Raw genomic sequence first — 22,388 nt, 5'->3', positions numbered from 1 at the left:
AGAGGCCCACTTTGGGGATGTGACACACAACATGCCACATGTGTGTGAGACAGTATGGGGTTTAACATATTTACATAGCTTATTCTTCAACGTGGAAATGCAACAACATGCATGTGATGCACCACTTGTATTGTGATCATAACTGGCTTTGGCTTCCAAAATTAAATGATCCATGCTACTACAAGGGAAAACATACAGAATGAAAGACATCCTGGCGAACAGTATCATATGATTACCATCTGAAGATAAGCTCTTTCATAACATTTAGCCTTGATGGAAACACAGTTTGAAGGTCTTTTTTTTCATATGCATGCTTTGCAAGCATTATCGTGTCACCGCTCACATGCTCATTCATGCGGCAAATGCCTCAAATTTAATTCAGACTGTACACGGCCACCACCATGCTACAACAGGCACTGATTCCCCCAGTTATCTCACGAGTCAAGACCATCACACAGTATGAGTGACATTTCTAGTTAAAGTGGAGTCCTACAGTATGTCGCAGACTAAATAAATGTAACTGAGGGGGAACACAGAACGTGTGAACATTTGACTGACATCCAGCCAACTATAAGAGGAGAGCATGAGACAGACATGACCAGACCACAGCCGTTAGTGCCTGGAACTTCGTCTCTGGAAATCAAACAACTGAAGTGTTTTAAAGGCAACAGTAACATGGCAGAAGAGAGAGACTGAGAATAACTGAGGAATTGAGTCAGATGAACACTGTTGTGCCCATGCAATCACAGGGTTCAGTGTCCCTGCACTAAGGGGTGTCATGTACCCATTATTTTAGAGTGGGCACGAAGTACGTGAGGATGGAGGGGCCGTGGTCTTTGCATTTTTCAAACCCCTGAAACATATTTTTTTCTGCAATCTAGAGCCATAATCATTATGCTTAATTCTACAGTGCCTTCAGAAAATATTCACACCCCTTGACTTTTCCCACATTTTATTGTGTTACAGCCTGAATTTAAAACAGATTAAATTGAGATTTTTTCTACTGGTCAAAAGTTTTAGAACACCTACTCATTCAAGGGTTTTTCTTTATTTTTACTATTTTCTACATTGTAGAATAATAGTGAAAACATAAAAACTACGAAATAACACATATGGAATCATGTAGTAACCAAAAAAGTGTTAAACAAATCAAAATATATTTTATATTTGAGATTCTTCAAATAGCCTTGATGCCAGCTTTGCACACTCTTGGCATTCTCTCATAATAATGTTTTTCGAAATGTTTGCATATTAATTAAAAATGAACAGCTGAAATGTCTTGAGTCAATAAGTATTCAACCCCTTTGTTATGGCAAGTCTAAATAAGTTCAGGAGTAAAAATGTTCCTAACAAGTCACATAATAAGTTGCATGGACTCACTCTGTGTGCAATAACAGTGTTTAACATGGTTTTTTAATGACTACCTCAACTCTGTACCCCACACATACAATTACCTGTAAGGTCCCGCTGTTGAGCAATGAATTTCAAACACAGATTCAACCACAAAGACCAGGGAGGTTTTTCAATGCCTCACAAAGAAGGGCACCTATTGAATATCCCTTTGAGCATGGTGAAGTTATTAATTACACTTTGGATGGTGTATCAATACACCCAGTCACTACAAAGATATAGGTGTCCTTCCTAACTCAGTTGCCGGAGAGGAAGGAAACCGCTCAGAGATTTCACCATGAGGCCAATGGTGACTTTAAAACAGTTACAGAGTTTAATGGCTGTGGTAGGAGAAAACTGTGGATGGATCAACAACATTGTAGTTACCCCACAACACTAACCTAATTGACAAAGTGAAAAGAAGGAAGCCTGTACAGTATACAAATATTCTAAAACATGCATCCTGTTTACAAGGCACTAAAGTAATACTGCAAAAAATGTGGCAAAGCAATACACTTTTTGTCCTGAATACAGTGTTATGTTTGGGGCAAATCCAATATAACACAATACTGAGTACCACTCTCCATATTTTCAAGGATAGTGGTGGCTTCATCATGTTATGGGTATGGTTGAAATCGTTAAGGACTGGAGAGTTTTTCTGGATAAAAAAGGAAACAGAATGGAGCACAGGCTAAATCCTGGAGGCACTGGGAGATGAATCCACCTTTCAGCAGGACAATAACCTAAAACACAAGGCCAAATATACACTGGAGTTGCTTACAAAGAAGACATTGAATGATCCTGAGTGGCCTAGTTACAGTTTTCACTTAAATCTACTTGACTTAAATGGTTGTCTAGCAACAAAGTATTGACTCAGGGGTGTGAATACTTATGTAAATTATATATTTCTGTATTTAATTTTCCATAAATTAGCAAACATTTCTAAAACATTTCATTGATATTGTGTGCGTAGATGGGTAAAAAAATATTTAAAAATAATCAATTTTCAATTCGGTACTCTTTGCCTGGTCCAGTCAGTGTGCCCCCGCCTCAAAATACAGCTGACAGATCTTTTTATAAATAATTATGATAAAACATGGGCTTAAAAATTAAGTAAATAAATTAACATCTGAATAAATTAACATCAGACATTTTTTTTAACAGTACAAATCTGAGGGGGCACGTACCTTTGTGCCCCCTATGGGCATGACGCCACTGCCTACACTCATCATTATTACTACCTGTGTTTAAACAGGTAGAGACTAGAGACAGATGCACAGAGGGAGATACAGGAAGGCATAGATTCAGTATGAAAAATAACACAGTAGTGTCAATTGTAAATCATTGACTTCTGATATTTGTGCAGGCCGATCTAAGTTTGGACATCTAAACTGGGTCTGTGGTTGCGTCTCAAATGGCAACCTATTTCCTATATAGTGCACTACTGTTGACCAGGGCCCAGTAGCGCACTAAATAGGGAGTAGGGTCTCAATTGGGACGCAGTCTGTGTTTGTCACTATCCAGGGCACCCAGTACACTAGAGCCGACCAGAGCAGCTATTCAACTGAACTCAAAGACACATTCGCTGTGGCACAGTTCAGCTGGTCCCCAAAAAACCAGATTAGCCACAGTTGACCAACGTCGCAGTTCAGCCGGTCAACCAGTGGTAACTCAGCTTTCTAATGTGGTGACAAGCACGCATGGATGCACACACAAACGATCACGCATGTACTGTACTCACACATGCACAGGCACACACACACAGCTGAGGGAGGGTGTTCTGGATGTTCTGGTACTCATGTACTGTTACTAGTGAGCATGCCCGTTTCTTTGGGAAAAACACAGTGAGCAGAACATGGGCATCCACTGTAGAGCTGTCATTGGAAAATATGGTTTGTTTGAAAGTGATGACACACATTGGTCTGTAACGAAGCTTTCCAATGTATATTCAACATGTTAAAAAAGTACCAAGAGGTTTGGTTTGCGTGATATCAAAAAACAAGATCTGAAATATTAATGTCAGGGTCTTTTTGAAGTAGTTCATAACAGAGTTGTTATTGGTGTCTGTTTGAGTAGCAAAGCCTGGCTGTCTCTTAAATGAAGGAACACCCTCAGTCTCTTTTTTTGGGGGGGGGGGGGGGGGGGGCGACACTGCTAACTTCCTGCAATTTTACAGTGTATGTAAATTTGAATGTTAAGTAGGTCAACGATGTGAACTCACTGTTCTTGGTGCGGTTTAAATAAAGAAAACCTGTTTGAGATGGTTAATGGTTATGACACGGATCATTTACACCTGGCTCAAGTACCCAAGTGAAATATGACTGAGGTACATTAAACATACACAGTTCCATGTGCTGTCATGACATGATCAGTACATTCAGACAACCAACCCATTTGCTAATGTCTGTCAAGCATACATGTAACATTGTTACCTACATGCACCTGAATATATCGGATAGGGTTGTTATGTAATCATGTGAAACATAATGACAAGTCAGTCTATTGGAAATTGATATTCAGGTCAAGGGGAAATGCAAGGAGTAATGAGTTCTGTGGTGCTCTTCCAACCAGACTCAATTACTGAGAATCACTACGTTATATAGCCTTGCTTCTAAAGCACCGATGTAATACATTATTAATATTTCCTAGAGTTGTGGTGCTAGAACTATTGTCTTGCTGAGTAAGATATTGAAATACTGATTGGAGCAAGGCTACAGGTTCAAGGACTCTCCCTATATGACAATGAACGGTGACCTAAATGTTTATTTTTAACAAAGTTCCCCATTGATTCTGCTGTCTGTCAGACTGGGCACGTCAAATGAGGTAGCAGATTCAGTTTGATGACTGTGTTGGGTTGCATATAGAACCATACTGTAATGTGCAATGCATTGCTGCACATAAGATGCAACACACTTGGCTTGTCTCACACTTACACCCTCATCATCATGCAAACGCATTGGGAACACTTTACATTAGGGTTTACTTTATAAAGGGTTTATAAGTAGCTTATAAACTGTTAATCATTTGTTTAAAGATTTTTTTTAAACGGATAGGCAATAAATCCTTATTCATTTGGTTACTAAATATGGACTAGAAAAACAAGCACACTTGGGAACCTACATAAGGATGGATGCTTGAGGGCCATGAATGTCTAGGGAGATTAGAGCCTCTGGGGGACTGGGAGGCCCATTCAGAACACATTACTGGTGCTCAAGGCCCTTTGTGTTTTGACTATTTCCTGGCTTTCATTTTATGTTTTATTTAGCTTTCCTCTGTCTGCATAATACACACTGAATTCCTCAGCAGGAAGCATTTCCATGTGGACAGCTAGGGTCTCTGAACTGGCTCTGTCCAGCTCCTCTGCATGACTCATAACAGGGAACATGTGTGTCTCTGATATAATACTGTAGCTAGTCAGGCTTTGTTAGCAGAGGGACTGCCAGGCTCCTCCAACATCCCTCACATCAACTGTCACAGACATATCCAACAACCTCTGCTTATCATATAGCATCAGTGTGTGTGTAGTTTGTAGTATGTAGTGTGTGTGTGTGTAGTGTGTGTGCGAGAGAGATAGAAAAGTCTCACTATCTGAGATAATACACATTTATTTTTTTCTATCTGCTCAACACTCTCTGGAGCAACTTTAAGCTCCCATTTATCTCCCTCTCTGTCTCTCTCTCATGACTAATCTTCTCTGTGGGATATTTGGGTTCAGTAAGATAATCAGACTTTTTGGGCATTCATTTTTGAGTGCCACCATATCTGCTGTGAAACGTTCAATCTCTCCAACTATATTTCCCTCTATTGTGCCTTTATACCACTTCAAATGTGTCTTTATCACAAAATCTTGGTCTTTATCTAACAACACTTCTCCTATAGTATATGCCATCCACTCTGCAGAAACTGCAGCATAAAACATAATAATACAGCCTCCTTAACACATCTACTCCAACATACAAACCAACAGCTGCTGGGTGAAGAGCACACATTCAAACTCTTAGCAAAAGTACAGGCAGTGTCTTGATTCAGTGCTCAACACAGCTCTCTACATAACCACAGTCCCAAATCTTGGCACAATTTGGGTCTCTGCAAATAGATTTATTGTAAGGACATGTATGGTGCAACGTTTTCAATGGTGTGATTTGGCTTCTATTTGTCTCTCTGGAGTAATGAAATAAGATTAACTAGAAAGTAGTGCCCTTTTGAAAAAATATGTTAGGCCAATTCATTCTTTTAAATTCGATGTATTTTCAATTAATATATTTTCCATTTTGTTGTTTATCAAAAGCAGACAACTGTAGGGCTAACAACAACAACAAATAGTGTAGGGAAGCCTTTGTTGCTAGACTACTTTCTCACTTCCGTTATCTGTTTGTTTCCCCTCTGATGTTTCCCTTGTCACACATTCACTGATTATTAAATGAGATGATTTAGAGAGAACTTGTGGCTGTAGTGGAGCAGATCACCAACAAACTAACATGGTCCAAGCACACCAAGACAGTCGTGAAGAGGGCACGACAAAACCTATTCCCCCTAAGGAGACTGAAAAGATTTGGCATGGGTCCTCAGATCCTCAAAAGGTTCTACAGCTGCACCATCGAGAGCATCCTGACTGGTTGCATCACTGCCTGGTATGGCAACTGCTCGGCCTCCGACCGCAAGGCACTACAGAGGGTAGTGCGTACGGCCCAGTACATCACTGGGGCCAAGCTTCCTGCCATCCAGGACCTCTATACCAGGTGGTGTCAGAGAAAGGCCCTAAAAATTGTCAAAGACTGTTCTCTCTGCTACCGCACGGCAAGCGGTACCGAAGTGCCAAGTCTAGGTCCAAGAGGCTTCTAAACAGCTTCTACCCCCAAGCCATAAGACTCCTGAACATCTAATCAAATGGCTACCCAGACTATTTGCATTAATTAACGCTAACAAATATTACGTAATTACATAATTAACAATCAACTGCACTGCTGTTCTCTGACTAACCGTTACTCTCCTCTGTCCTCTGCAGATGGGAAATGCTTCAGACACAACCCTGTTTGTCTCCACAATCTCAAAGGAGCTTGACTTCCTCATGGGCATGCTCTACAGCATATTCTGTGAGTTCATATTCCCTGCCAATGGGTCATATTTACTCACTGTTGATCCAATCACAAGTCCTTACATTTGAGTAAATCTGATTCCAGCTAAGGGGAGTCAGTCACTGCCACATACAGATCAAATAGAAGATTCAAGGCATTTTCAAGGCATTTACCCTCATCCATTCTTAGAGTACTGTATGATTTTATGCCTGGATGTATACCCCTGATTTGACATATTCTTAATTCTTCCTCTATGTTTATGACTTTATTTACAGTGCATTCGGAAAGTATTTAGACCCCTTCCCCTTTTGCACATTTTGTTACGTTACAGCCTTATTCTAAAATGTATTCAGTAATTTTTTTCCCTCATCAATCTACACACAATACTCCATAAAGACAAGGCAAAACAGGTTTTTAGAAATGTTTGCAAACTTATTAAAAATAAGAAACAAAAATACCTTACTTACGTATTCAGACCCTTTGCTATGAGACTCGAAATTGAGCTCAGGTGCATCCTGTTTCCATTTATCATTCTTGAGATGTTTCTACAACTTGATTGGAGTCCAACTGTGGTAAATTCAATTGATTGGACATGATTTGGAAAGGCAGACCTGTCTGTCTATTTAAGGTCCCACAGTTGACAGTGCATGTCAGAGCAAAAACCAAGCCATGAGGTTGAAGGAATTGTCCGTAGAGCTCCGAGACAGGATTGTGTCGAGGCACAGATCTGGGGAAGGGTACCAAAAGATGCCTGCAGCATGAAGGTCCCCAAGAACACAGTGGCCTCCATCACTCTTATATGGAAGAAGTTTAGAACTACCGTCTGTGGCGATGGGAGAACCTTACAGAAGGACAACCATCTCTGCAGTACTCCACCAATCAGGCCTTTATGGTAGAGTGGCCAGACAGAAGCCACTCCTCAGTAAAAGGCACATGACAGCTCACTTGGAGTTTGCCAAAAGGCACCTAAAGGACTCTCAGATCATGAGAAACAAGATACTCTGGTCTGATGAAACCAAGATTGAACTCTTTGGCCTGAATGCCAAGCGTCACATCTGGTGGAAACCTGGCACCATCCCTACGGTGAAGCATGGTGGTGGCAGCATCATGCTGTGGGGATGTTTTTCAGTGGCAGGGACTGGGAGACTAGTCAGGATCGAGGGAAAGATGAACGTAGCAAAGTACAGAGAGATCCTTGATGAAAACCTGCTCCAGAGATCTCAGGACCAAAGACTGGGGCGAAGGTTCACCTTCCAACATGACAACACAGGAGTGGCTTCGGGACAAGTCTCAATGTCCTTGAGCGGCCCAGCCACTTGAACCCAATCTAACATCTCTGGAGAGACCTGAAAATAGCTGTGAAGCGACGCTCCCCATCCAACCTGGCAGAGCTTGAAAGGATCTGCAGAGAAGAATGGAAGAAACTCCCCAAATACAGGTGAGCCAAGCTTGTAGCGTCATAACCAAGAAGACTCGAGGCTGTAATCGCTGCCAAAGGTGCTTCAACAAAGCACTGAGTAAAGGGTCTGAATAATTATGTAAATGTAATATTTCAGGGTTTTCTTTTTATAAATTTGCAAAAATGTCAAAAAACCTGTTTTTTCTTTGTCATTATGGGGTATTGTGTGTAGATTGAGGATATTTTTTTATTTAATCCATTTTAGAATAAGGCTGTAACGTAACAAAATGTGGAAAAAGTCAAGGGGTCTGAATACTTTCCGCATGCACTGCAGTTGTCCTCTTTTTTTCCTCATATTTCAGTCTTTCTCTTCTAGGTGTTCTGTCTCTCCTGGGGAATGGCATCTTGCTGCTTGTTGCGTATCGTAAGCGATTGTCCTTGAAGCCTGCCGAGTTCTTCATCATTAACCTGTCCATCAGCGACCTTGGGATGACCCTGTCTTTATTCCCTCTGGCCATTCCCTCATCATTCGCTCACAAGTATTTGATATTCTTTCTCTCTTCTGGCTCATGGAACAAAAAAACCCTAGGGCATTCTCGAGATCTCACTGTTATTCTGTGTTGCAATGACAGTGACTGAATATTTTAGTGAAAACTTTCTTCTGTTTAACTCTCTTATGATCTCTCCCCACTGTGTAGGTGGCTGTTTGATGAGATCACCTGTCAGTTTTATGCTATGTGTGGGGTTCTGTTTGGCCTGTGCAGCCTGACCAACCTCACAGCTCTCTCCTTTGTCTGCTGCCTCAAAGTCTGCTTCTCTAACTATGGTGAGTTAGATTTCAAATCGGCTATAATCAAACCTTTATTTTTTACTGTACATTAATCTCTGAGATGGTGAAGTAGTCTTAAAACTGATGCAATCTAATGTGCGCTTTGGAGATTAATAAAGCCCTATTTTATCTCATGTCAAAATGCACATTTCTCCTCCTTCCTTTTCCCCTTTGTCCCATTTTCCATCCCCAGGTAACAAGTTCTCCTCATCCAATGCCTGCTTCCTGGTGGTGGTTGTGTGGTGTTATGCCTCTGTGTTCGCCATCGGTCCCCTGGCACATTGGGGACACTACAATGCAGAGCCTTATGGCACTGCCTGCTGCATTGACTGGAACGTACCAAACTACAAGCTGTCTGCCATGTCCTACATTGTCTGCCTGTTCCTCTTCTGCTACGCTCTGCCCTGCACCGTCATCTTCCTCTCCTACACCTTCATCCTGCTGACGGTGCGCAGTTCTCACCAGGCCGTCCAGCAGCATGTGTCGCCCCAGACCAAGACCACCAACGCACACGCCCTCATCGTCAAGGTCAGACAGTATCCCTGTGTCAGCAATCCAGTTCACAACAACAGCAGCTCAGGGATTATGTAACTTTGTGTGTGGTTAGGCTTGTATAGTTTGCAGGGTCTGTGCCAAAGTTAAAAAGCCTTATACCTGCAGACTTTAAGTAAAGAGATATTGAATATTTATGCCTATTTATATATATTGTGTGTGTGTGTGTTTTTCAACAGTTGTCGGTAGCAGTATGCATCGGCTTCCTGGGTGCATGGAGCCCTTACGCCATAGTGGCCATGTGGGCGGCATTTGGTGACGCCACCCTGGTGCCTCCTACTGCATTCGCCCTGGCGGCCATCTTTGCCAAATCGTCCACCATCTACAATCCTATGGTCTACCTGCTTTGCAAACCAAACTTCCGCAAGTGTCTTTGTCGAGACACATCCACGTTCCGCAATAGGATCTGCAGGGGCAGCCCCCAGCCTGAACAGAAAGACCCATTTGGATCCACATCCCAGAGAAACAACAAGGACATGAGTGTCTCAAACGGACAGCCAGAAAGCCACAGGGCGTGTCTGCACTCTGACGAGGACGGAGCGCACTGCCACACTGGGATTACACCCCAAAGGACTGCCCGAATACAGACAGGCTCCACCTACAGCAATGTGACTGTCGGTCAACTCTCTGCCAAACTGCAGGCTGATTTCCTCTAGTAGTGAATCAGAACTGTATCCTACCCTAATCATTCAGACAGGGATGGAGATGGCCAGGTGGAAAGACATGGCCAGGAAGGGAGAGACAGACAGTCAAATGGCAAAAATGATTGGTGGAATTCAGATCTTGCACACAGGGCAAGATGTCAGCATCTGTGAGAGATGGGCCCATCTTGCCTCATCAGCATTTGCCTCAGCTACAAAACCGTGCATGCATTCCCCTGTGCCATCCATCACCTCAAACATACATTTGTTTTTCGCTGGCTGAGTTGCTGGTAATGGCGCTTATCTGTGCAGTATTTGTCATTGCCTCCATTCCAGAACGAACATTATTGGCAGTACAGCAAGGTGCAGCCTGCCTCAGCATCCCTATAAAGAGAGCCTCAGTCCATTCTGCTCTGACTAAGGTCACTGCCAAAAGGACCACAGCTTCAAGGTTGGATGTTTTGCAAGAAAACATATTTCCTGAAATGTTTATGTATCTCAGCAGCTGTTGCACTCAGTCTCACTCACCATAGCAAACAAGTTGGTCAATGCAAACAACATTAAGTTGTACATTTACATTTTAGTCATTTAGCAGACGCTCTTATCCAGAGCGACTTACAGTTAGTGAATACATATTTTTTTATACTGCCCCCCCGTGGGAATCGAACCCACAACCCTGGTGTTGCAAACGCCATGCTCTATCAACTGAGCTACATCCCTGCCGGCCATTCCCTCCCCTACCCTGGACCAATTGTGCGCCGCCCATGAGTCTCCCGGTCGCGGCCGGCGGCGACAGAGCCTGGATTCAAACCAGGATCTCTAGTGGCACAGTTAGCACTGCGATGCAGTGCCTTAGACCACTGCGCCACTCAGGAGTACAAGATGTACAAGATGCCTAAAGACAAAAGTGTTAACTGAACTATTTAAATATAACAATAAATGTTCTCTTTTATAAATATAAGTGCAGTGGATTTATCCAGGACAATCACATGACAGAACCAAAGGAAATAGGAGCCCAATGATCCCACACATCATGCAATGTTCACATCCGTGTAGTGGGGGCGATTTGAACATCTTTCAGCTAATCACTAAACTCGTCTGGTGATACTATGCCAGTGTAGAGAGAGGCCTTGGCAACATTTCTCCTGACATTATTTCCAATACATTGCTGATAGTACTGGGCTGTGAAGTAGTGTGTATTTGTAATAAGAGAGCATATCTAGGCTATATTTTCATCATGATGTCCTTATTAAAACTGTGAAACAAATATGAGGAAATTGCTTTAATTAGCAAATTGTAGAAACAATATGGAAACTACCAGTCTGGTGCATGGTTATAATTGTTTGAAATTTAAGTCATGTTTCAAAATGGGCAATCAAAATAGGCCTACCTGTTGTTCTGATGGGCAGGGAGGTTCAGGCCTGCATGCTGTGGGTCAGGTAAGGTAAACTCATTATTTGCGGCATGACATATGTCATGTGCTGTAGCCTAATGAGATTAGATTAACCATCATCTCTGTTTTTTCAATAACATTTTCATGGCTGCCAATTTTTGAAGAAAGCTTGGAATGAGATTTGCTATGTGAATTTCATTGCCCTAGATGGAAAATGTTACTGTTTTAAAGTTAATTCCCTGCAATTCTACATATTTTGACATGACTTAGATGTATGACCAGGATGGAAAAAATTATCATTTCAACCACTCAGGTCAGGTGTATTCAGGATGCTTTAAACATTAAATAAACACTCCAAATTCGACGACTTTGTTACTTTGAGATTTTTGGGGGGTGAAATTTTAAGTAAAATTGTAATATTAATGGTTGATGGCAGTGGGTAACCAAATCATAGATTGCAGCCTCCTTGTCCATAGACTGCTTTCAAGGTAAGGACACAAACATTTTGTAATTTGGGTGAACTCTCTCTTTAAAATAGGGCTGGAAGAAAATCCTGCTTGCTCTACAGGAGGGTTGGCCTACCCTGAAGTGCTGGGTGTTTGAAAATGTTATTGTTATAACAACACATTTCTCAAAAATCACCCAACCTTCAAGAAAAATCAAATGAATCTTAATATTCAGGTGGTTTATTCCTACTAGTTGAAGATCATCATCTTACTCTACATAGACAAAATATTATGTGTTTATGAATTGTGAGTACCCCTACCATCTCTGCCTAGCATGTGCACAATACTAAAATGTCAAACATTATATTTGAATTATAGAGAATTTAATATCCAATGCTTATTTGTATGACTTATTCAAAACGGTCCATGAATGGCTGCAAAAATACATAGCCTCATATAAATCATTTTCAAAGTCCATATCAGATTTCAAATATGTGATTACACTAGCAAAATAGGGAAGTGGAATAATAAAATGTGTGGGGAATAACAGTAGTGTTCTTGCTGACAAGCACAGTAATTACCCTATATTTTAGCCCATTGTTAAGAATGAGAGTTGTTCCACTGATCCGACTAAATAAAGTAAATAAGTAATACAATCTCCTGAAGACAAGATGACATAAATCTGCCCTTACACCCTAAGCAAATGATTTGTCTATTTATTGTCGTCGTCGTCCCCCTAGAATAAAACGTACACTTTAGGGTTCACAATCTGTTTGACAAAATTATTTTCATAGTTACAAATCAGGTCACCCTACCAAACTTCCCTGCTAAAACATACTGTAGGTCTGTCTGCTGCCTATTCGTTGTCACAGCCTAAACGCCAATCACCAAAACGAAGGTGGATTAAATCGATTTTAGTACATGCTGTCAAAAGGCTGCATTCAGCAATAGAGAGTAACAGCAACCTAATTTTGCTGACAACATTCTACATAAAACAACGCTACTGTTTACTGCTTTTTTTTTATTAATTGTTTGCTATCTAAGCTGGTTAGCTAGCTCTCAATCTATTGACCACCCAACGTTGCTAACCCTAGTTAATATATATACTGTATATATATTTTTTTTTATGTTAGCTACCTAAGTTAGCCATATTATGAATACAACTCATCTGCTGTCGACATCACGATACAATTTGAGAGCACTAGTTTGCTCCAAAAGTGGTTAGTAACTTGGGCTGCATGCTGACAGTCTGTGAATCCTAAAACAAGATAGACATAAAATGCATTATTCTGACAGGTGGTAGGGAGCAAATAAAACTAAATGTTATTTGTCACATGTGCCGAATACAATGGGTGTAGACTTTAACGTGAAATGTTTACTTGCAAGCCATTTTCCAACAATGCAGAGTTAAAAAGTAAGAATTAGCAAATAAAAATAGAAAATAGTAACACAATAAATAACAATAATAAGGCTCTATACAAGTACCAGTTAGGGTTAGGGGATGCCCTTTTTTTTTGCACATGCCCCCCAAAAGGTCTGTGCACGGCCCTGGCTGGGGTAATAGGACAGTTTGACTGTGTGTGGGGAGTCTTTTATGACCAGGGCCAACATAATCAGGATGACATCCAAGCTACATCTGAGGGCAGGAGCTCGGATGTCTGTGTCATCACAAAATAAGTTCAATACTGCATTAACAGAAAGTGAGCATTCCAAAACACAGACAACTTAGAGTTGAGGGTGACCCAAAACGAGCTGAATAGTAAACTGAAGGAGGCACAGAAAGAACATATGAAGTGTGTGGAGCAGAACTTCCTCACAATGAACTCTAAGAAACTATGGGACTCTATTAGAGTGATATCAAACATGAGCTCTGCTAAGAAATCAGTGTATGCACCTAATGAACTTGACAAAGCAAACAAACTTAATGACTTTTATAATCTATTTTATGTCCGATTTTTCTACAAAGTGTTGTCACAAGTGTTTTTAAGAGCATGCGCGCTCACATCCATAGTGATGAAGTCCTTAAGAGAAAATCATGGTTGGAAACCTACACACTGATGTCCAACAATTCCTAGATCCCTATCAGTTTGCATACAAGGAGGAGAGGGACACGGATGGCACTATTAGCACAATAATGCATCTTATCCTAAAACCCTACCTCTTTAAGGAATACCTGGGATAGTATAAAAGTAATCCTTCTACCCCCCCCCCCCCTACCCCACCCCCACAAATTTTGTTTTAAAAAAATGAACTAACATAAATTAAAAATATACTAAAAAATTAAAAAATTTAAAAAACTGAAAAAAAACATTTAAAAAAAAATATATATATATATATATATATATATATAAAAAAAACATATGAAAATTAAAAATATACTCAAGAATTAAAAAATTAGAATAAAAACAAAAAAGGTAAAGTGGTTGTCCCACTGGCTATCATAAGGTGAACGCTCCAATTTGTAAGTCGCTCTGGATAAGAGCGTCTGCTAAATGACGTAAATGTAAATGTAAAACACCTTGAATGCCCAGTAGCATATGCAAGACTCACATTCATTGACTTCAGCTTCGCCTTTATTACAATCAAAGTGCATTTCCTACTGGAGAAGCTGAAACAGATGAATGTGAACCCATTCACAATAAGGTGGTACCACTCCTTCCTTCCCAACAGGATGCAGCAAATCAGAATTACCTCTACACTCTCTGATGCCCTGACCATCAGCACGGGGGCGCCCCAGGACTGCGTGAGTTCCCCTATCCTCTTCACGCTGTATACAAACGACTGCGTCAGCAGGCACCCAAACAACTACGTCATTAAGTTCTCGGACGACACCGCTGTCCTCGGGCTCTTAAACAAACGCTATGACGCCAACGGCTACAGGACAGAGACTGAAGGATTTGTCAGATGATGTGATGAACATCACCTACAACTGAATGTGAAAAATACTGAGGAGATGATCCTTGACCCTACGTCCATTGGGGACCACAGCCCCATAGTGGTACACGGAGAGAACAATGAGCCGGTGATCTCATTCAAGTACCTGGGGGTCCACATTGACAGTGGGCTGTGCTGGCGCACACATGTGGAGCAAGAGCTCACGCATCCAACAGTGCTTGCACTTCCTGTGTCGACTCAGGGTCTATGGAGTCAACCAGAAGATCATGCTCCTCTTTTATAGATCCACCATTGAGTAAATCCTACGCTACGGCATTGTTACATGGTTTGATAACCTGACAGTGCAGCTCAAAGCCCAAATCTTGAGACTGACCAAGACAGCAGGGAAGATTATAGGCATGACACTTCCCTCCTCTCTCCAGGACATTTTTGAGGAGACCATCATCAGGCAGGCCAGAAAGGTCATATCGGACCCCACTCATGCACTGAACACAGAGTTCCAGCTGATGCCACTGAGGAGGCTGAACAGAAATAAAGCCCTGTCAATGAATCTGCTTAACAGCAGGTGAGACAGAGGCAGACGAGGCAGATGGCAATAACGGACTGTAGGCCTTCATCATTTGGAACTGCCACCTAGTCACAGCCTTGCCTGGCATTGACTTACAAACTTTTTGTGTGGATGGGGGGGGGGTATGATGGGGTGTTAATTCTCAATTGATTCTATGTATTATGTGGAAGCGGCAGTACTCTAGGTAAATATCTCCCTTGGGGACAATAAAGTATATCATTATCTCTGTCAGAATTAAACCTTCATTCTCTCTACATTAAATCTAGGCTGCCGTCACCTCATCGTTCCACCGGTTTGACCTGAGCTGAATGGTCCTCTGTAGCTCAATTGGTAGAGCATGGCGCTTGTAACGCAAGGGTAGTGTGTTCGATCCCCGGGACCACCCATACGTAAAAATGTATGCACACATGACTGTAAGTCGCTTCGGATAAAAGCGTCTGCTAAATGGCATATTATTATAAATTCAGAGAGAACAGGAATTAGCAGGAACTAGCATTTAGTATGAAAACTGGTAATTCTGTATGAGTGTTGTGTTTCTTAAGGGCTACAACAAAACCCCTCTGACTTTATCAAAGCTGACAGGCTAATAATAATAATAATAATAATAATAATAATAATAATAATAATGAGTGGTTCACAGTGATGCAATTACATAACCAACAGATGTAACTAACACAAAGTGATGCTCAACATTTGATTGGGTACTTTTACATGATTTTGTATTTTTTCATGCTTACATGCTGCACAAGCTTCACCATTGTTCAACTTCTCACATTAGTACAGGAAAGAGTCATGAACATGGTGGAAATTAAAACCAGGTAAAACAGACAATCCAAGAGTGGCGCACATAACAGAACAGACAGTCAACCTAGTTTCTGTAAAATGCCTTGTTACTTATTATATTCAAGCTGAAGATTAATCTGACTATTTTACATTTGTTTCTATTGGAACTGCAGCAGTGCACCATACAAGGCTTTTATTCCCCTCACTCCCTGCCCTCATCAATGTTCACTCCCTCCCTCTCACAACTGCTCTTTCTTTTTCCCCTTTATCATCCCCCTCTCTCCTATCTCTCTCCCTCTTTCTTTGATGAAACCCTGTGGTCATTATAGTGGGTAGTGTGGTTTGCGCCCTCTTCAAAGACTTGCTTCACCAGCTGTTATAGAGCTTCGCCACTGCTCCCGGCACCCAGTTAGCACAAAACACAAATTTATTTTGCCGTGTTTATTTCTCATCCTGCTGTCCCCGCCTCAGCAGATACTGGGGGGCATGTCTGCTCTGGTGCGTGTGTGCTTTTGGGAGTTGCACTGTGTGTGTGTGTGCATGTGCAAATTAGTAATTCCATTTCCCCTGGGATTTATGTAACTGTCAGTTACGTAAATCAGTAAGGGCTGTCCTGCTCACATTACGGGTGGCCTAGACTCCCGCAGGTAGTATTACGTTTTAGGGGCTTATTTTAGTACCTCAGTGGGTGATGCAATTTCATTTGCTTTTGGGATACTGTATTTCATAGCTGATATAGTAGAGGGAGACTTCTTTCCATTTTTTCAAACTAAGAAACAATACAGAGTTTCTATGGCCCTGAGGAGAACACAAAACACTACTAGGGTTATCGTAAAAGAGAATGGAAACGGACTAAAACGGTCTTGGTATTAGTTCAGGCAAGATAGAGTAACACTGCCCCCAGCTGGTTATAACAGGGAGTGAAGAAATTAAATGAACATCACATGCCAAAACAAAACTGGTTCAATTAAATCAATTTAGCTACTATAAATTAATCAAATCCAAAGTTTAATGCCGTTTATTATCAAAGAGTTTCTATTTGTTTTAGGGTGGAGCCACTGTCAACTTTTTAGTTGGCGCTGGCACACTAGTGCTCACACACAATTTTGACATTACAAAACATGATCTGTTCAAGATTTCCTGTACTTTAGGGTAATACATTTTTGGATTAGCTAATACTTACAATTATATGGAGGGTGATCAGTGCCAGTTCAAAAATGCAATGCTTACATGCTAAATAGGAATGTGATCAATGTATTTTTATTTTCATATCCAGTGCTTGACTTGTGTCGGAGCTGTCCGGAAGGCCGTACCGGCACTTCTAACTTTGGGGGAATTGTGTACCAGCTCCTCTATAAAAACAAAGTAGCCTATCGCTAGCCCAGATTCACACACCGAGGCAAAAAAGGTTGATTAAAGCGGAATGAAGGCAGGATTTTCATTGAATTGCAATGAAGAGTGGGCATTCATTTCCTGATTCCACTTTGTTCAAGTTTATTTGCCGCTAGTCTGTGAATCTGTGTGACAGTATGCTGTTCGAGATTGTGCAGATTTAAAATGTGCCAACATGAATGGCATGATGCACTGTTCCAAGTTGTCAAATGAGGGTTTGTAAGGTCATGAAAAGTCACGGAAATTAGTTTCATAATTGTATATCCTGCCTGGTTGGCCCTCTCTGGGGGTATCGTCGGACGGGGCCACAGTGTCTCCCGACCCCCCCGTCTCAGCCTCCAGTATCTATGCTGCAATAGTCTATGTGCTATGGGCTAGGGTCAGTCTGTTATAACTGGTGTTATTCTCCTGTCTTATGTGGTGTCCTGTGTGAATTTGATTTTGCTCCCTCTAATACTCTCTCTCCCGGAGGACCTGAGCCCTAGGACCATGCCTCAGGACTACCTGGCCTGATGACTCCTTGCTGTCCCCAGTCCACCTGGTCGTGCTGCTGCTCCAGTTTCAACTCTTCTGCCTGCGGCTACGGAACCCTGACCTGTTCATCGGACATGCCACCTTGTCCCAGACCTGCTGTTTTCAACTCTCTCTCTCTACCGCACCTGCTATTTCAACCTCTAAATGCCCGGCTATGAAAAGACAAGTGACATTTACTCCTGATGTACTGACTTGTTGCAACCTCTACAACCACTGTGATTATTATTTGACCATGTTGGTCATCTATGAATGTTTGAACATCTTGGAGAAAAATCTGGCCTTAATGGCAATGTACTGTTATAATCTACACCCGGCACAGCCAGAAGGGAACAGGCCACCCCTCAGAGCCTGGTTCCTCTCTAGGTTTCTTCCCAGGTTTCTGCCTTTCTAGGGAGTTTTTCCTAGCCACCGTGCTTCTACATCTGCATTGCTTGCTGTTTGGGGTTTTAGGCTGGGTTTTCTGTATAGCACTGTGACATCTGCTGATGTAAAAAGGGCTTTATAAATACATTTGATTGATTGATTGATTGTTAATGTAATTGATGAAAGCACACTTTTAAATATGATCAATCAATAAAAAAATGACATATCAGCCATTATGGGAATGACCCTTCAGTGCATGTCTGTGGTGCTGCGTGTGTGCCAGTTCGAGTGGGCCGTTGCCCGAAGAGAGAGAGTGCGACATTTCAGCAGCAGGTATAAAATAATGACAGACAGACTAACTAGATCACCAATTCAAAACATAACTTGTAGCAGTTATCTCGCTAGTTAACTATAACTAACTAAGCATTCATTTCGTTGTTGCCATTCCACCGGCACTGTAGAGCCTAAATAAATCTGCACCGTTGGAAAGACGTGATTCCTACCTTATCCATTTGATCCCTGATTTATTGAATGAGGGAATAATTTTAGAAAGACCAAATTATTTGGTTGTAATGTTAAAAAAGCCAAGCCTGCATACCCAGGAGCTGTTGACAACATGTGACTAACAGTGCAGTTCTATGTGGGGGGCTAAGTGTCTTGATCAAGGGCACAGTGGCAGGAGGTGGTAGGTCTACATGGGATCAGACACAGCAGCTTTCCAGTGTCAATAATGCTTACTTTTTCATGAACATTTGGTTAAAAGTCATGGAGAAGTCATGGAAAATGTGTACAAACCATTAACAGTGAATCAGAGGTCTCTATAGCATAATGTAATTTGTGAATTTTGGTGTACTCCTGAGTGGCGCAGTGGTCTAAGGCACTGCATCGCAGTGCTAACTGTGTCACTAGAGATCCTGGTTCGAATCCAGGCTCTGTCGCAGCCGGCCGCGACCGGGAGACTCATGGGCGGCGCACAATTGGCCCAGCGTCGTCCAGGGTAGGGGAGGGAATGGCCGGCCGGGATGTAGCTCAGTTGATAGAGCATGGCGTTTGCAACGCCAGGGTTGTGGGTTCGATTCCCACGGGGGGCCAGTATAAAAAAAAAATATGTATTCACTAACTGTAAGTCGCTCTGGATAAGAGCGTCTGCTAAATGACGTAAATGTAAATGTAAATGTATGGTGAACATAGTCTAATGGACTGACTTGGAAAAAGACAGCACCTGCACTTCAAACCCAAGTCAGGCACTGTTCATATCAGTGTGCATGATTCATGCCACAATTAAATTGCAAAGTTAAAATGAAAATAAACAATTGTTAATTTAAAATTGGAAATGGTAAACAGAAATTCTAAATAAAAATTGTAAAAGTAAAAAGCCAAATGGTAAACAGAAAATCGTAAATGCAATGTGCAAAGAGAAATTGTGTCTGTTTTAATTTTACAATTACCCAATTAAGCATTTTCTCTTTTCAATTTCAATTTCAATTTTCAAAGTGCATGCAAATAGCTTCTTGGAGGCATGAGCCAGGAGAGCAACACCACACCCCCATGTAGTGGTACATCTTAGCCATATCGGGCTCTCTGTACATTGATTTGACTAGTGTAACCAACACACAGGGTGCTAACCCAGGTCTCCCACGCACCAGAAAAGCATAGCCCTGCTAAGCTGAAGCTTAGGCATTGACTCAGGGAGCCAATGCAACTCTTCAGGTCTCAGGAAAGGTTAGGCCTACTCATCATGCATGTGTGGTAACTGAACCGACTGACAGGGTTCAAACAAGGGTCGTCTGCACATCAGTCCGCTAAACCAAAGCCTATAACCAATGCAACTCATCATATGAACAATAAACCAGGAAGAAGTGGTTCGATGACCACGCACGTGATGAGTAACTTTGCCTAGTGTTGAGTAACTTTGCCTGAGACCCAAATACTTGCATTGGCTCTCAAATCATATCAAATGTTATTGCTCACATACACGTGTTTAGCAGATGTTATTGCGGGTGTAGCGAAATTATTGTGCTTCTAGCTCCAACAGTGCAGTAATATCTAACAATTTCACAACATATACCCAATACACACAAATCAAAGTAAGGAATGAATTAAGAATATATACATATATGGACAAGCGATGTGGACTAAGATACCGTAGAATAGAATAGAATACACTATATACATATGCGATGAGTAATGCAAGATATGTAAACATTATTAAAGTGGCTAGTGTTCCATTTCTTAAAGTGGCCAGTGATTTCAATAGAAAGTAGCCTCTAATGTGCTAGTGATGGCTGTTTAACAGTCTGATGGCCTTGAGATATAAGCTGTTTTTCAGTCTCTCGGTCCCAGCTTTGATGCACATGTACTGACCTCGCCTTCTGGATGATAGTGGGGTGAACAGGCAGTGGCTCGGGTGGTTGTTGTCCTTGATGATCTTTTTGGCCTTCCTGTGACATCGGGTGCTGTAGGTGTCCTGGAGGACGGGTAGTTTGCCCCCGGTAATGCATTGGGCAGACCGCACCACCCTCTGGAGAGCCCTGCGGTTGCGGGCGGTGCAGTTGCCGTACCAGGCGGCGATACAGCCCGACAGGATGCTCTCAATTGTGCATCTGTAAAGGTTTGTGAGGGTTTTAGGTGCCACGCCAAGTTTCTTTAGCCTCCTGAGGTTGAAGAGGCTCTGTTGCACCTTCTTCACCACACTGTCTGTGTGGGTGGTCCATTTCAGTTTGTCCGTGATGTGTACGCCAAGGAAGTTGAAGCTTTCCACCTTCTCCACTGCGGTCCCGTCGATGTGGATAGGGGGTGCACCCTCTGCTGTTTCCTGAAGTCCACGATCATCTCCTTTGTTTAGTTTACGTTGAGTGAGAGGTTATTTTCCTGACACCACACTCCCAGAGCCCTCACCTCCTCCCTGTAGGCTGTCTCGTCATTGTTGGTAATCAAGCCTACTACTGTTGTGTCGTCTGCAAATTTGATGATTGAGTTGGAGGTGTGCTTGGCCACAGTCATGGATGAACAGGGATTACAGGAGTGGGCTGAGCACCTACCCTTGTGGGGCCCCAGTGTTAAGGATCAGCAAAGTGGAGGTGTTGTTTCCTACCTTCACCACCTGGGGGCGGCCCGTCAGGAAGTCCAGGACCCAGTTGCACAGGGCGGGGTTCAGACCCAGGGCCTCGAGCTTAATGATGAACTTGAAGGGTACTATGGTGTTGAATGCTGAGCTATAGTCAATGAACAGCATTCTTACATAGGTATTCCTCTTGTCCAGATGGGATAGGGCAGTGTGATGGTGATTGTGGATCTATTGGGGCGGTAGGCAAATTGATGTGGGTCTAGGGTGGCAGGTAAGGTAGAGGTGATTGTTATGTATGGTACGACGTGCTGTACGTCGTACTGTACGTTGTTATGGTTTACGACAGTGTGCTGCGTTACGGATGAATGGGTTGTCAGAATGCGTGGCACATGTCATTAAACGACAGAGTGATGTTCAATGTGAAACTGTGCAGATGTCCGTTCTTCTACAACTAGGCTAGATATAACATTGGCGACGAAGATGGCTGAATTCAGTTTACCACCGCCAGCACCATTCATCGCCGTGCCTGGCGAACCTCCAGTCCCGTGGAATAACTGGCTTGATAGTTTTAACACTTATCTAGAAGCTATGGACTTTTCTACAATCTCCGACAAGCGGAGGACAGCACTGCTCTGTCACTGCCTTGGTACAGAGGGACAGAGGATTTTCAGAGCGCTTGGATCGGCTCCCACATTCACTGCTGCAGTCAGCCTCTTACGGAACCACTTCGCCGGGAAAGAGCGAGTGCTCCTCCGACGCTACCGGCTACGGAAGACACCCCAACGGCCGGGTGAGTCCATTCAAAGCTACGTGGCTAATCTGAGGGATTTGGCTAGCTCTTGTAACTACGGGACACTTCAGGACGAGATCATCAGGGATCAGTTGATAGAGGGGACGTTATGTGAAAAGACAAGGGAGAAACTGCTTTTGGAATCGGATAATTTACAACTAGATGGAGCTATTAAAATAGCACTCCAGGTTGAAGCGGCGTTGGAATGCTCTTCTATGCTAACAGACAGCTCTGCAGCATACACTCGGCCCCCAGCCATTCTCACACAGCAG

At 42.4% G+C, this 22,388-nt stretch overlaps 1 protein-coding gene across 1 annotated transcript; it reads left to right on the top strand.

Annotated features, from left to right (window-relative positions):
- Positions 1–6,394: 6,394 nt before the first annotated feature.
- LOC311149563 (opsin-5-like) lies at positions 6,395–9,900 on the top strand (the record flags this gene model as incomplete). Its single annotated transcript, XM_084186740.1, has 5 exons — positions 6,395–6,482; positions 8,240–8,402; positions 8,562–8,689; positions 8,886–9,220; positions 9,424–9,900. The coding sequence occupies 5 exons, from the start codon at positions 6,395–6,397 to the stop codon at positions 9,898–9,900; spliced, it is 1,191 nt and encodes a 396-aa protein (XP_084042866.1).
- Positions 9,901–22,388: the final 12,488 nt, after the last annotated feature.

This window comes from Coregonus lavaretus (assembly GCF_964263955.1).
Source record: "Coregonus lavaretus genome assembly, chromosome: 22".
NCBI lineage: Eukaryota > Metazoa > Chordata > Actinopteri > Salmoniformes > Salmonidae > Coregonus > Coregonus lavaretus.
Note: the sequence above shows the minus strand (reverse complement) of the source record. Positions and strands in the feature narration are given on the sequence as shown.